We start from the raw sequence: 12,625 nt of genomic DNA on the forward strand, positions 1-12,625 counted from the left end.
ATATTTTACCCCTATGTTCTATTTTTAGCCATGGCAGCCATCTTGCTTGGCTGGCTTGGTCAACAGACACATTTTTAAACTACATACCCTAATGATGATTGTGGACAAGTTTGGTTAAATTTGCCTTAGTAGTTTCACAGAAAAAGATTTTTGTAAAAGTTTACAAAAATTTACGAAAAATTATTAAAAATGGCTAAAAAGGGCAGTAACTCCTTAATGGGTCAATTGACCATTTTGATCATGTTGACTTATTTGTAGATCTTACTTTGCTGAACATTATTGCTGTTCACAGTTTACCTGTATCTATAATAATATTCAAGATAATAACCAAACTAGAGGCTCTAAAGAGCCTGTGTCGCTCACCTTGGTCTATGTGAATATTAAACAATGGACACAGATGGATTCATGACAAAATTGTGTTTTGGTGATGGTGATGTGTTTGTAGATCTTACTTTACTAAACATTCTTGCTGCTTACAATTATCTCTATCTATAACAGTACTTTCTGTGGAAAATGTTATTGAAAATCTTCAAATTTTAAGAAAATTGTTAAAAATTGACTATGAAGGGCAATACCTCCTTAGGGGGTCAATTGACTATTTTGGTCATACTGACTTATTTTTAGTTCTTACTTTGCTGTACATTATTGTTGTTTACAGTTTATCTCTATCTATAATAATATTCAAGATAATAACCAAACTAGAGGCTCAGAGCAGATAGATCTTGACCTGATAAACAATTTTACCCTGTCAGATTTGCTCTTAATATAAGCCAAAATCTACATTTTACCCCTATGTTCTATTTTTAGCCATGGCGGCCATCTTGGTTGGTTGGCTGGGTCATCGGACACATGTTTTAAACTAGATACCCTAATGATGATTGTGGCCAAGTTTGGTTTAATTTGGCACAGTAGTTTTAGGGGAGAAGTTTTTTGTAAAAGTTAAGGACGCCGGATGACGCCAGACGCAAAGTGATGAGAAAAGCTCACTTGGCCCAGGTGAGCTAATAAAAGTAATACTTTTAACCAATCAGAATACAGTGAATACACCAAATTTATTCATAGTATAGTATAAGAGGGTAACTAAATTAGAGCATGTTTTCAAAGTTACAACACTCTTTCAAAATAAAAAATATAATAAATAGTTAGTTTAAAATGTGCAATTAAAAAGCAACATATTAAGTGTCAGCATTTGTTAAAAGGTGTTTTAGACTAGACCCTGTCAAATAAACCTTCAAGATGACTTCTGAAGACTGATTAGGGTCAAATTACCAACATAAACATAATTTAAAACATAAAATGACAAGCACATGCAATTCTATAAAGACCATTTTTCTGGGTCTGTTTGTTCTTTAATGTCATAGATTTAAAAACTACAATACATCTTTGTGCCATTATTTTTACAATCTACCTGCCAATAATCATGATCTCCAACTCAGAAGCCTTCTTCCTTATGTGCAACCAGATATCCATAGCAAAGATAGTACAACTGCTGTTAAATATGGAAGTAAGAGAGGACATCAAGGCAGCCAACATTACAGCAAGCATCAAGCCTCTTGCTCCTTTAATAAAAAGGTTATATATGAAGTACATCTACAAGCAGAAAATATCAGGTATCTTAATAATAAATATCTGCATTAGTTAACAAAATACAAAAATTCGTAAGGGTTCCACAGAACCCAGTGTCTCGCCTACTTTTGCTGTTAATCGCCGACTCAACAAAAATGAGGAAAAACATCAATAAAAATTTCCCTCTCAATACTGTCTTTTGATTGAAAGAAGCTTCCAAGTTTGGTAAAAATCCAGGATAGTTTATGAATCTAATAGATGTTTATAAACTTTAACTGCAGACTGTATGTAATGTTAACTGGAAGAAAAACTAAGTCCATTTATAAGTAAAATACGGAAAAAGTGGATTTTTTTTTCACAAAATTTACTTCTCAATAATATCTTATGATCAGAAACAAGCTTTTGTCCAAGTCTGGTAGAAATCCAGGATAGTTTAAGAACATTATAAAAATTTTAAAAACTTAAACCACAGAGTGAATGTTTTATTTCTGGCAAAAAAACTAAGTCCATTTCTAAGTAAAATACGGAAAAGTGGAAATTTATTTTTACAAAATTTTCTTCTTGATACTTTCTTATCATCATAAACAAGCTTCTGTCCAAGTTTGGTATAAATCATGGATAGTTTATGAAAGTTATTAAAATTTTAAAAACTTTGACGACAGAGTGAATGTAATGTTTCCTCACAGAAAAACTAAGTCCATTTATAAGTAAAATACGGAAATAATGGAACTTTATTTTTACAAAATTTACTTCTGGATACTTTCTTATGATCATATACAAGCTTCTGTCTGTTTGGTAGAAATCCAGTATAGTTTAAGAAAGTTTTTAAAATTTCAAAAACTTTAACCACAGAGTGAATTATTTGTGGACGCCGCCGATGACAACGACGACGGAATGTAGGATCGCTTAGTCTCGCTTTTTCTACTAAAGTGGAAGACTCGACAAAAACCAAAATCATAACAAATCTAAGTGGACACTATAAACAATACCACAAATCTCCAAACACTAATGAAAATGAATTGCCTTGCAACATAAATTTTATAAATAATGAAGGCTAGACAATTCTCATCTATTGTTAGAGTGATGGCAATGACTTACCCGTGATGGCATCAAATTAATTACTAGAGGATAGGCAATATAACTACATTCTTACCTTCTATATAACAAACCTCCATATAGTTTTAGCAATGACTCGCCATGTGGCATTAACTTATTGACTGGTGAAGAATAGGCAATATTACTACATTCTGACCTACTCTCACAATCCTCCTTACAGTTATGATAATGACTTACCTGGTGGCATTAAATCAAAGAATAATGAAGGTTAGGCAATATTACTACATTCTGACCTACTGCCACAATCCTCCTTACAGTTAAGACAATGACTTACCTGGTGGCATCAAATCAATTACTAGTGAAGGATAGGCAATATTACTACATCCTGACCTACTACCACAAACTTCCATACAAGTCTCAGGTGTGGCACACCCTACAGTATCTACAAAATATACACATTATTAATTGTATAAGTTGGAACTACCATCAGCATAAATTCCATTTTTACGTCTGCTTCCAAAATACCACAGCCTAAAACTTTTATTGGAATTTATTTCTACAATTTTTTGTACATTTGTTTAAAGACAAATCCATCTATTGTTTTTGTATTGTAGCCTTTCTAACAATAGTTAATATTTTTCTACCCCCTTTCAAGTAGTTGCCGCTTGTTGTTCAATGATTTTCAACAAAAGATCCAGAAAACATGAATAAATATGTATGACCAAATGAAAGCACATTTCAAGTTTCAAATAATAATTATATCTTTATTATTGTTGTGTAGTTTAATGCACAGACATAGCAAAAATGAAATATATGCATTAATTCATAATTCAAATAACACACATGGCTATTACTTGATTAATAGTACATAATATCTTTTCCTCCGATCAAATAATGAATAATTATGCATATACATTTACATATACATTTACATATACATTTACATATACATTTACATATACATTCAAGAAAAGAGCTTGAACAATCAGCATGATCATGATTCATTTGTTTATTTATATAGTATTTTATTTCAATTAAAATGAAAATCATAAAATATGAATAGGAACACACAAAATATTAACAGAAAACATGCTCATGCTCAAGAATAAGATAACATTAAAGCATGCAGTGTAGCAGTTCTTTAAGCAGTTGAGATACCAAAACAAGTTACTGTAGATTCATTTATTTCGTGGATACCAGTTTTCGTGGTTTGAGGAAAACTTGCATTTACATGGATATTTAACTTCGTTTGTTTTTGCAAAGTCTGCATACATTTTTTTTGCAAGTTTATAATTCGTTGAACATTCAAATTCGTGGTTCCCCTGTTCCCAGGAAATCCATGAAAATTGGTATACAATTAATATTAAGTTAATGAATCTCCAGTATCTAGAAATACAATGTTTGCCTTGCTCCAACCCCTTCCTCAATAAAATGTATGTGTGTTATATTGGTGATTTAAATTAAGCAATCAGACAATTGCTTGGGAAGAGTCAGCAAACCAAAGTTGCAATAACCCAAAGTCTCTTAATTCAAATTCATCCAAGTGACATGAATAAAGGTCACTCATATAATCCCAAAGATGCATTACTTTATCAAAATAAATTGTAAACACGAGTATATGAGAAATAAGAGTTCAATCAATATTTTAAAACTAGTTCAAACATATCTAAAGAAAAAAACTAGCCATAAGATATTTTTATTATTCTGATGTATTGAATGGTAAGACTCAGCAAGATTTCAATTTAATCCTGTAAGGGACGACATCAAAAGTAGAATGTAGGATTAAAAACTTAATTCACAGTTTTTTCACTGACCCCACCCCCTCTTAACTTAATTTGGGAAAAATTGATTTACCTATATGGATATATGTAAAATCGATTTTGGATAAACAAAACTTGCAGCAATGTTGACCCCCCACCCCTCCAAACTATTTGATTTAAGTTTTTTATCCTACATCAATCTTTTGATGTCGTCTCTAAAATAACTGGTTAAACACAGGCTGGAATGTTGATGCAGAGGGTACTACCATGGTCACCTCACTATTATTTTCTAGTAAAATGTCAAAAGTTATATTTCTTTAGTTAACTTGATAATGACTAGCCCAAACATATGAAGCTATCCACAGTTGGAAGTTATTTGTTTTTTCATGATAATTAAAAGTTTCCCATTTCAACAAAAAATTACTAAAAGTTTTAAGTGACAGTCAAAGTTTTAAGTGACAGTCAAACTTTTAAGTGACAGTCAAAGTTTTAAGTGACAGTCAAACTTTTAAGTGACAGTTAAAGTTTTAAGTGACAGTCAAAGTTTACAGTTTCAGTCAAAGTTTTTTAAGTGTCTGTCAAAGTTTTCAGTGCCAGTCAAAGTTTGAGTGCCGGTCAAAGTTTTAAGTGTCAGTCAAAGTTTTAAGTGTCAGTCAAAGTTTTAAGTGACAGTCAAAGTTTACAGTTTCAGTCAAAGTTTACATTTTTAATCAAAGTTTACAGTTTCAGTCAAAGTTTCAAGTGTCAGTCAAAGTTTCAAGTGTCAGTCAAAGTTTCAAGTTCAGTCAAAGTTTCAAGTGTCAGTCAAAGTTTCAAGTGTCAGTCAAAGTTAACAGTTTCAGTTAAAGTTTTAAGAGCCAGTCAAAGTTATAAGTTCCAGTCAACTATTTTTAAGTGCCACTTTTGAGACTTGCCCTTAAATTGATGAATGGTAACAATATCTGGCACTAAAGAATTTTTAGACACATATTTTTCATACTATTCTAATTCATATCTTATCAAGAGCTAGTCATATCAAATAGATTATGAGTTCATGTTCAAAACAAAAGGGGAGACAGTACCCCCCCCCCCCCCCCCAAAAAAAAAACAAAAAAAAAACAAAAAGGACAGACATGCATGCTGTCAAATGTTTGAGCCAGAGTTGTACAAAAGATTTAATCAAATTATTTAAGAGACAAAAATGCAATAAAAAATAATTAAAGATTAACACTTACAAGGTTACAGCATTGAGATGAGGCTGTGTTTTAACAATAGTTTATTTTGTAATTGATAGGTTCATTTATTTTCAGCAGTTTAATGAGCTTGTGTTTTATATTCTGTTTAGTACACGGCCAAGTTTATCAATGAATGAATAGTTTTTTCAATGATAAATTTGCAGTTTCCAATGAATTAACTCCATAGAGAACAAAAACTACTGTATATAAATATAAAATATTCAATGGGACAGAGTACTTTGCAAAAGTTTAAATGGACAGGTAATCACCAACTGATTTTTTTTTTTTTTTTTGGGGGGGGGGGGGGGTTCTATTTCCTTTGCAATAAGTCTGGAAAGCTAACCTATAAAATGTACTGTCTGGTAAGGTCACCATCATTTTATTACAGTTTTCAAGTTAACCGACAAAAAATGTCAAAAATTTGCTTATAAGGGCAATAACTCCTATGGTCATTCAATGGTTTTGGTCATGATATTTTTGCAGCTGTTGTTTTGCTAATCAATTTTGTTCTTTACAGTATCTACTTAGTTTACAAGAAAATTGGCTTTCATGCCAGGTGAGCTAAAAAGATTTTTACACAAATTTTTTTAACAGCTTATTGCTTTTTATCATTCAAACATGCAAATCTTCTACCAATCCTTGAAAAGAAACTACTCTGAACAAATTGAAATAAAACTGAAAAAATTTTTTTAACTCTCTGGACCACTTTCCATTAAAGAATAAACATCTTAAATGATTAAACAAAAGAAAGATTTTAAAAGCATTCTGATATGATACTGCAATGTATTAATTTATTCATAATATAGTAAATAATGTATAAATGTTTGCTCAAGCATTGTAATTTAGATTGATATCTGAAATCAAAAGATAAGCAGGGGCTTTAACTTGTATTCATTGCTTAACTTCCAATAACATTTATAACTGTAATGTATACAAGCTGAAACCCCCACCTATCTATTGAAAGCACGTGTCACTAACAGCTTTACTGCTTTTCTTAAAGCAAATGTGCAATTCTACTCAAAATTCTTTAAAACCTTTCTGCTGCATTTATTTTACCAAATCCTGCTCCTGCACTGCTTTCTTGTTTTCTCTGATGTCTGGCTGGTTATTATGGACGACTATTATCATCATTTTAAATCATATACTGGTGCTATTCATTTGTACGTAACATGAAACGGCTAAAAATCAAGAATTTATACACAAGTAAAGCATGCAAAAAGGCACACTCTGTGTTCATTCTAAGAGATTGTAGTAATATTTTATTTTTGTATAAAATGTGTCCTGCTGAAGTTGATCATATATTGAATAGTTAAATCATAATAAATCATTATTTCAATTATGGTGATTTTACCTAAATCTGATAAAAGAAATACATTTTTTTTAGCAAATTTCTGTTTCTCAATTTCAGCAGGAACCAAGAAATAATTTTTGCTTGAACATTTTTTATTTGGAGCTGATTATCTTAAAATTTGTTTATAAGGATATATCATATTGACCATAGTAAATATCTCTTATAGGGGCGATAACTCACAAAATCAAGCACAAACATAAATATGTTCTCAGGTCTACACATATAAAGGAGGGAAAGTAAGAGCCATTATCTTGCCGTTCAAACTGAAATTGTTTAAAATTCTTTAATCATTTGAAAACAAGAATGCAAACATTGTTTTTCAAATAGTAAACAGGATGTAAGTGGCCAACAGATCAAAAAGCGCTCACACATAACAGCTCACTACAATGTCTTGCTACTAGCCAACAAGAAATAATTTTTGCTTGAAAATTTTTTATTTGGAGCTGATTTTTTAAAATTTTTTAATAAGGATATGTCATATTAACCAGAATAAATATCTCTGTTAGGGGAGATAACTCACAAAATCAAGCCAAACACAAACATGTTCTCAGGTTTACACATATAAAGGAGACAAATTTTTAAGAGCCATTATCTTGCCCTTCAAATTGAGATTTGTTATAAAATTCTTTACTCTGTTAAAAACAAGAATGCACACATTGTCATATTATGCATACCCCTACTTGTTATTCATAGTATTGGTAAAAAGGGAGGATTTATCCTGCAAAAAAAAAAAAGCACTCACACAATTCACAAATCAACAATGTCAAACTTTCTTCTGAATATGAAGTCATCCTGTTTAGTTCTTTTTTTTTGAAAACTGTGACAAAAGTATTTATATCAATTTGAATGAAAACTAGAGGCTCTCAAGAGCCTGTGTCGCTCACCTGTTACTGTATTTACTGATGTCGGCCATCTTGGTTGGCAGGCAGGGTCATTAGACACTTTTTTAAAATAGATACACTTGTAATGATTGTGGCCAAGTTTGGTTAAATTTGGCCCATAGTTTTAGAAAAGGAAGATTTTTGTACAAGTTACAAAAATGACGAAAAGTTGTTCAATATTGACTATAAAGGACAATAACTCCTTAAGGAGTTCTGTGACAATTTTGGTCATGTTGACTTATTTGTAGATCTTACTTTGCTGAACATTATTGCTGTTTACAGTTTATCTCTTTCTATAATAAAATTCAAGATAATAACCAAAAACTGCAAAATTTCCTTAAAATTATCAATTCAGGGAAAGCAACCCAACAACCAGTTGTCCGATCCATCTGAAAATTTCAGGGCAGATAGATCTTGACCTGATAAACAATTAAACTCTGTCAGATTTGCTCTAAATGCTTTGGTTTTGAGTTATAAGTCAACCCTTATATTCTATTTTTAGCCGTGGCGGCCATCTTGGTTGGATGGCCGGGTCACCGGACACATTTTTTAAATTAGATACCCCAAAGATGATTGTTGCCAAGTTTGGTTAAATTTGGCCCAGTAGTTTCAGAGGAGAAGATTTTTGTAAAAGATTACTAAGATTTACGAAAAATGGTTAAAAATTGACCATAAAGGGCAATAACTCCTAAAGGGGTCAACTGACCATTTCAGTCATGTTGACTTATTTGTAAATCTTACTTTGCTGAACATTATTGCTGTTTACAGTTTATCTCTATCTATAATAATATTCAAGATAACCAAAAACAGCAAAATTTCTTTAAAAATTACCAATTCAGGGGCAGCAACCCAACAACAGGTTGTCTGATTCATCTGAAAATTTCAGGGCAGATAGATCTTGACCTGATAATCAATTTTACCTATGTCAGATTTGATTTAATTGCTTTGGTTTTTGAGTTATAAGCCAAAAACTGCATTTTACCCCTGTGTTCTATTTTTAGCCATGGCGGCCATCTTGGTTTGATGGCCAGGTCATCAGACACATTTTTTAAACTAGATACCTCAAGGAAGATTGTGGCCAAGTTTGGTTAAATTTGGTCCAGTAGTTTCAGAGGAGAAGATTTTTGTAAAAGTTTATGGACGACGGACGCCGGACAACGGACACCAAGTGATGAGAAAAGCTCACTTGACCTTTCAGGTCAGGTGAGCTAAAAATCAGTCGAAAAATGCATCTTTTCTAGATATGTCACTGTTTGATGTCACAAAAATAAAATTTTACCATTGCAACGTCATTACCTCCCCTGTAACTGTATCTTATGCCCTTAACTTTGGCTTCACTAAACCCCAAAAAAAAAACAAAATTGTCAGGAAAAAATATTCCTTGTTCATTGGATTTTGTTTCTTCTGAATGTCTAAAAATATATTCCAACATAGTACAAAGAAATGCATTTTGCAGTGAAACATACATAAAAATGGGTTTCACACAGTGACAGATATATTTTTGAAGTCTAGAATATATATATCTGTTTAGAAATAAGAATAGCAGATGAAAAATTATTTACACAATAGATGCAGAGGGTCTAAAGAAGTGCAGAGCAAAGAGATAAAAAGAGCCACACAATTACCAATTCATAATTTTCATCATTATTTTTAGCACATTGATTGTACAATTACTAAATACAGCCATCTGATTAGCTATGAAAAATTTCAATTGTCTACCATTTAAAAAATCTCATTATCAATTTCAGAAATTAATGATGACTTGAATTTTCTTTTATTACTGATAACATCAATTATCAATCCTACAATTCATCAGAATTGGTGAAGATAGATTACTGATTATACAAACAAATTCCCTTTATTATCATACTCACCTGGGTATAGAATTCTGGCAATCATTCCTGGGAAAATAAGCAGGAAAAGGGGTAGGATCTTAAGATAACCACAGAATAGTGTTCCTGCTTTTGCATGATCAAAGTTCTTTGCTGCTAATGTTCGCTGAACAATCACCTGTAATTGTGTCAAATTTAAGGTGATTATGTTTAATCGAAAATGTTTCATCACCATGAATTATACTGCCATGAAATTGTGAACTGTAATAATGTATTTATTGTACATTTTTTTTTAATAAACACAAACATGTACTGTAAACTAACTTATTTTCGTAGAATATTACAGTGAATATAAATCATCGTGAATATGTAAAACTTACACTGTTTCTTATTCAAATACTTCAAGTAAATTTGAAAATTGCTAAATTAAATCGCTGTGAAAAGGGATAGGAAAAGTTTAACACCAAATAAAGTATATGCAAAAAAAATTTGCTTACAATATCTTTATTACAATTTGTGAGGTACACCATCCATAAATAACCCCTTAAATTCATAGTTTGTTAATAATTGGCTATACATTGTTAAGAAAATATAAATGTAGTACTCTAAAGTGCAATGGTACTCTAAAGTGCGGTGGTCACGCTAAAGTGGGATAGTCTACGCTAAAGTATGATGGTGTCTCATCGCGCTAAAGTGCGATGGTCTACGCTTAAGTACCATGGTGTCTCACACTTAAGTGCCATGGTTATTTGTTCACCAAAATATAATGGGGTATCAGCTAAAGTGTGATGGTCCAAAGGGTAAGATTCGAAGTATTAATACATAGAGGTTAAAAAGGTCTTTTTGCAAAACCTATGACGCTAAGGTATAGCATATGTGATAGGCTTTACAATTTACCGGTAGGCTGAAGTGCTTGTTTCTAAATTAACAAGTCAGACCAAGTAATAATTGCTGTAAAGGTAATTTATGTTTTGCAAATATTATATTTCATGTAAAATGAATTTTAAAAAATTCAGAGCGTATTAAATATTTGGATAATTGAAGATTGCCGTTCACACTAATGTTACAACCTCCCTTACATTTATCATTGAAAATTAAAAATACAAAATTTGTTCATTGTCCAAATATGCAACATTTGTTTGTATAAGCTGTTTAATCTAAATACAAGAGAAATGCAATGTTTGCCGAGCTTTCTCCTTTTTCGTAGCTAGTACAAAAACAGGTTTTATTTTCCTACAATGTACAGTACGAACTAATGTCTTAGCAGACAAATTTTATTTCACGCTTGAAAACATGTATCTCTATTTTACCAATGTTACGTTTCATTCAAGTTGACGGCATTTTAACGGGGATCACAAAATAAACTGCCACATAAACAATGATTCGAATGTATCCGTTCCCTTCAAATAGAAGCAGGATAAGTATGTGCATACTGTTTTGTATTTATATAGTAAAATGGTCGACTGTAGGATACAAGTCCTTCTTCCAGCACTCGAAAAAAATAAACTATAAAAAATAAAACCATTAATCATAAAAGATTGTGATTCAGCCGACAAAGAACAGTAAAAATTAAATAAATTACTCGTAAGTCATGGACATTTGGTGTAAAAATTGTTAATCAAATATTCCTAATCTATCTTCCGGCATGTTCATTTTTAGTTTGTATAAACAACTGTTAACGTCATTATCGAACTACGTTTCTAAAGTCTATATTTTCGCGGACCATTGCACTTTAGCGTATGGAAGCATCACACTTTAGCGTAGACCATCTCACTTTACCGTAGACCATCTCACTTTAGCGTGACCATTGTACTTTAGCGTCCCCAGCGCACTTTAGAGTACTACATATATACAATAGCTTAAGGTGGATCGGGTGTCTTCTTCCATCTTTGATTTTGAAAAAGAAGATAACAATCGGTCTAGATTTTTATTTTGAGAGTAGTTATGTAATTTATGTGTAAAACTTCTAATATTAACATAGAAAAAATTATGTGTTTTATCATATTTGAAGCTGTATTTTCTAAACAACACAATAATTTGTGTGATTCATTTTTCCCGTCAACTTCGCCAAATAAGGGGAGATAACTTAGATAGTAGGAAAAAATAAATCAGATAAAGTGATTTTACAATAGAAAGCTTTGGAATTTATCTATTTTAATTGTCCAGTGACCCCATTTTTCTTTTTCTTATATGAAGGCATGTTATGAAAGCTATCTTCTCACATTTTATCTTAAAATTCTATGGTGTAGTTTTCTTTGTATCACACAAAATTGGATTTTCAATGCATAATCTATACAAAATCTGACAATTTTGCCCAACATGTAGCATGAAAAAAATCCTGTAATCCATACTTTTTATTGTATTTTTGAAAAAAGCATGATAAAATCTTCATCTTGAAAAATTACCGTAGTAAAAAATTCTATGGATTTTAATTAAGACGCCCCTATGTTTCAAACTATCTCATATGTTGAATATATGTACTCTAAAATATACCCTTTCAATCCTAACTGTCACCCAAAAAGATATTTCAACAGTCAGTATATTTTCTACATATTCACTGGCAAATATTTTATTAAGGGCAAGGTTGATACCCCAGTTGTCTTACGTACAGTCACCTATAATTGTTAATTTCTGTGTTATTTTGGTCTCTTATGAATAGTTGTCTCACTGACAATCACACCACATCTTCTTTTTTATATTAGTAGAATAAATAAGTATAAGTCGCCGTCACGTAAAATTGGCACCCTGTTTTTTGTCAAAATTTTCTTAAATATTGACCGTGATTACTAAAGATCATGTTTTTCAATAAGGGGAAGAAAAATCCTGTCCAAATATACACTACTGTCCTACCTTTTATTGTGTTTGCACTGTATAATCGTGACCTTCTCATAATCCAAGATTATTTTACTTCCGCTAAATGAAAAACATCATCTTCAGTATACGCGGCTGACATTTAAATTTTTGT

General features: G+C 31.5%; 2 protein-coding genes across 3 annotated transcripts in view; one reads left to right on the forward strand and one right to left on the reverse strand.

The window, feature by feature from the left end:
- The window catches only part of LOC139512619 (nose resistant to fluoxetine protein 6-like), a 499,632-nt gene that overhangs the window by 455,949 nt on the left and 31,058 nt on the right, over positions 1-12,625 (forward strand). The gene's annotated exons all lie outside the window — the stretch shown is intronic.
- The window catches only part of LOC139512620 (sodium/glucose cotransporter 4-like), a 43,428-nt gene that overhangs the window by 5,869 nt on the left and 24,934 nt on the right, over positions 1-12,625 (reverse strand). For both annotated transcript variants that reach the window (XM_071300365.1, XM_071300366.1), the window contains exons 9-11: positions 9,703-9,838; positions 2,957-3,064; positions 1,409-1,559 (exon numbers count right to left, since the gene is read on the reverse strand). In XM_071300365.1, coding sequence (XP_071156466.1) covers positions 1,409-1,559; positions 2,957-3,064; positions 9,703-9,838 — 395 coding nt within the window. The remainder of the gene's footprint in view (positions 1-1,408; positions 1,560-2,956; positions 3,065-9,702; positions 9,839-12,625) is intronic.

This window comes from Mytilus edulis, chromosome 2 (genome assembly GCF_963676685.1).
Source record: "Mytilus edulis chromosome 2, xbMytEdul2.2, whole genome shotgun sequence".
In the NCBI taxonomy this organism is placed as follows: Eukaryota; Metazoa; Mollusca; class Bivalvia; order Mytilida; family Mytilidae; genus Mytilus; species Mytilus edulis.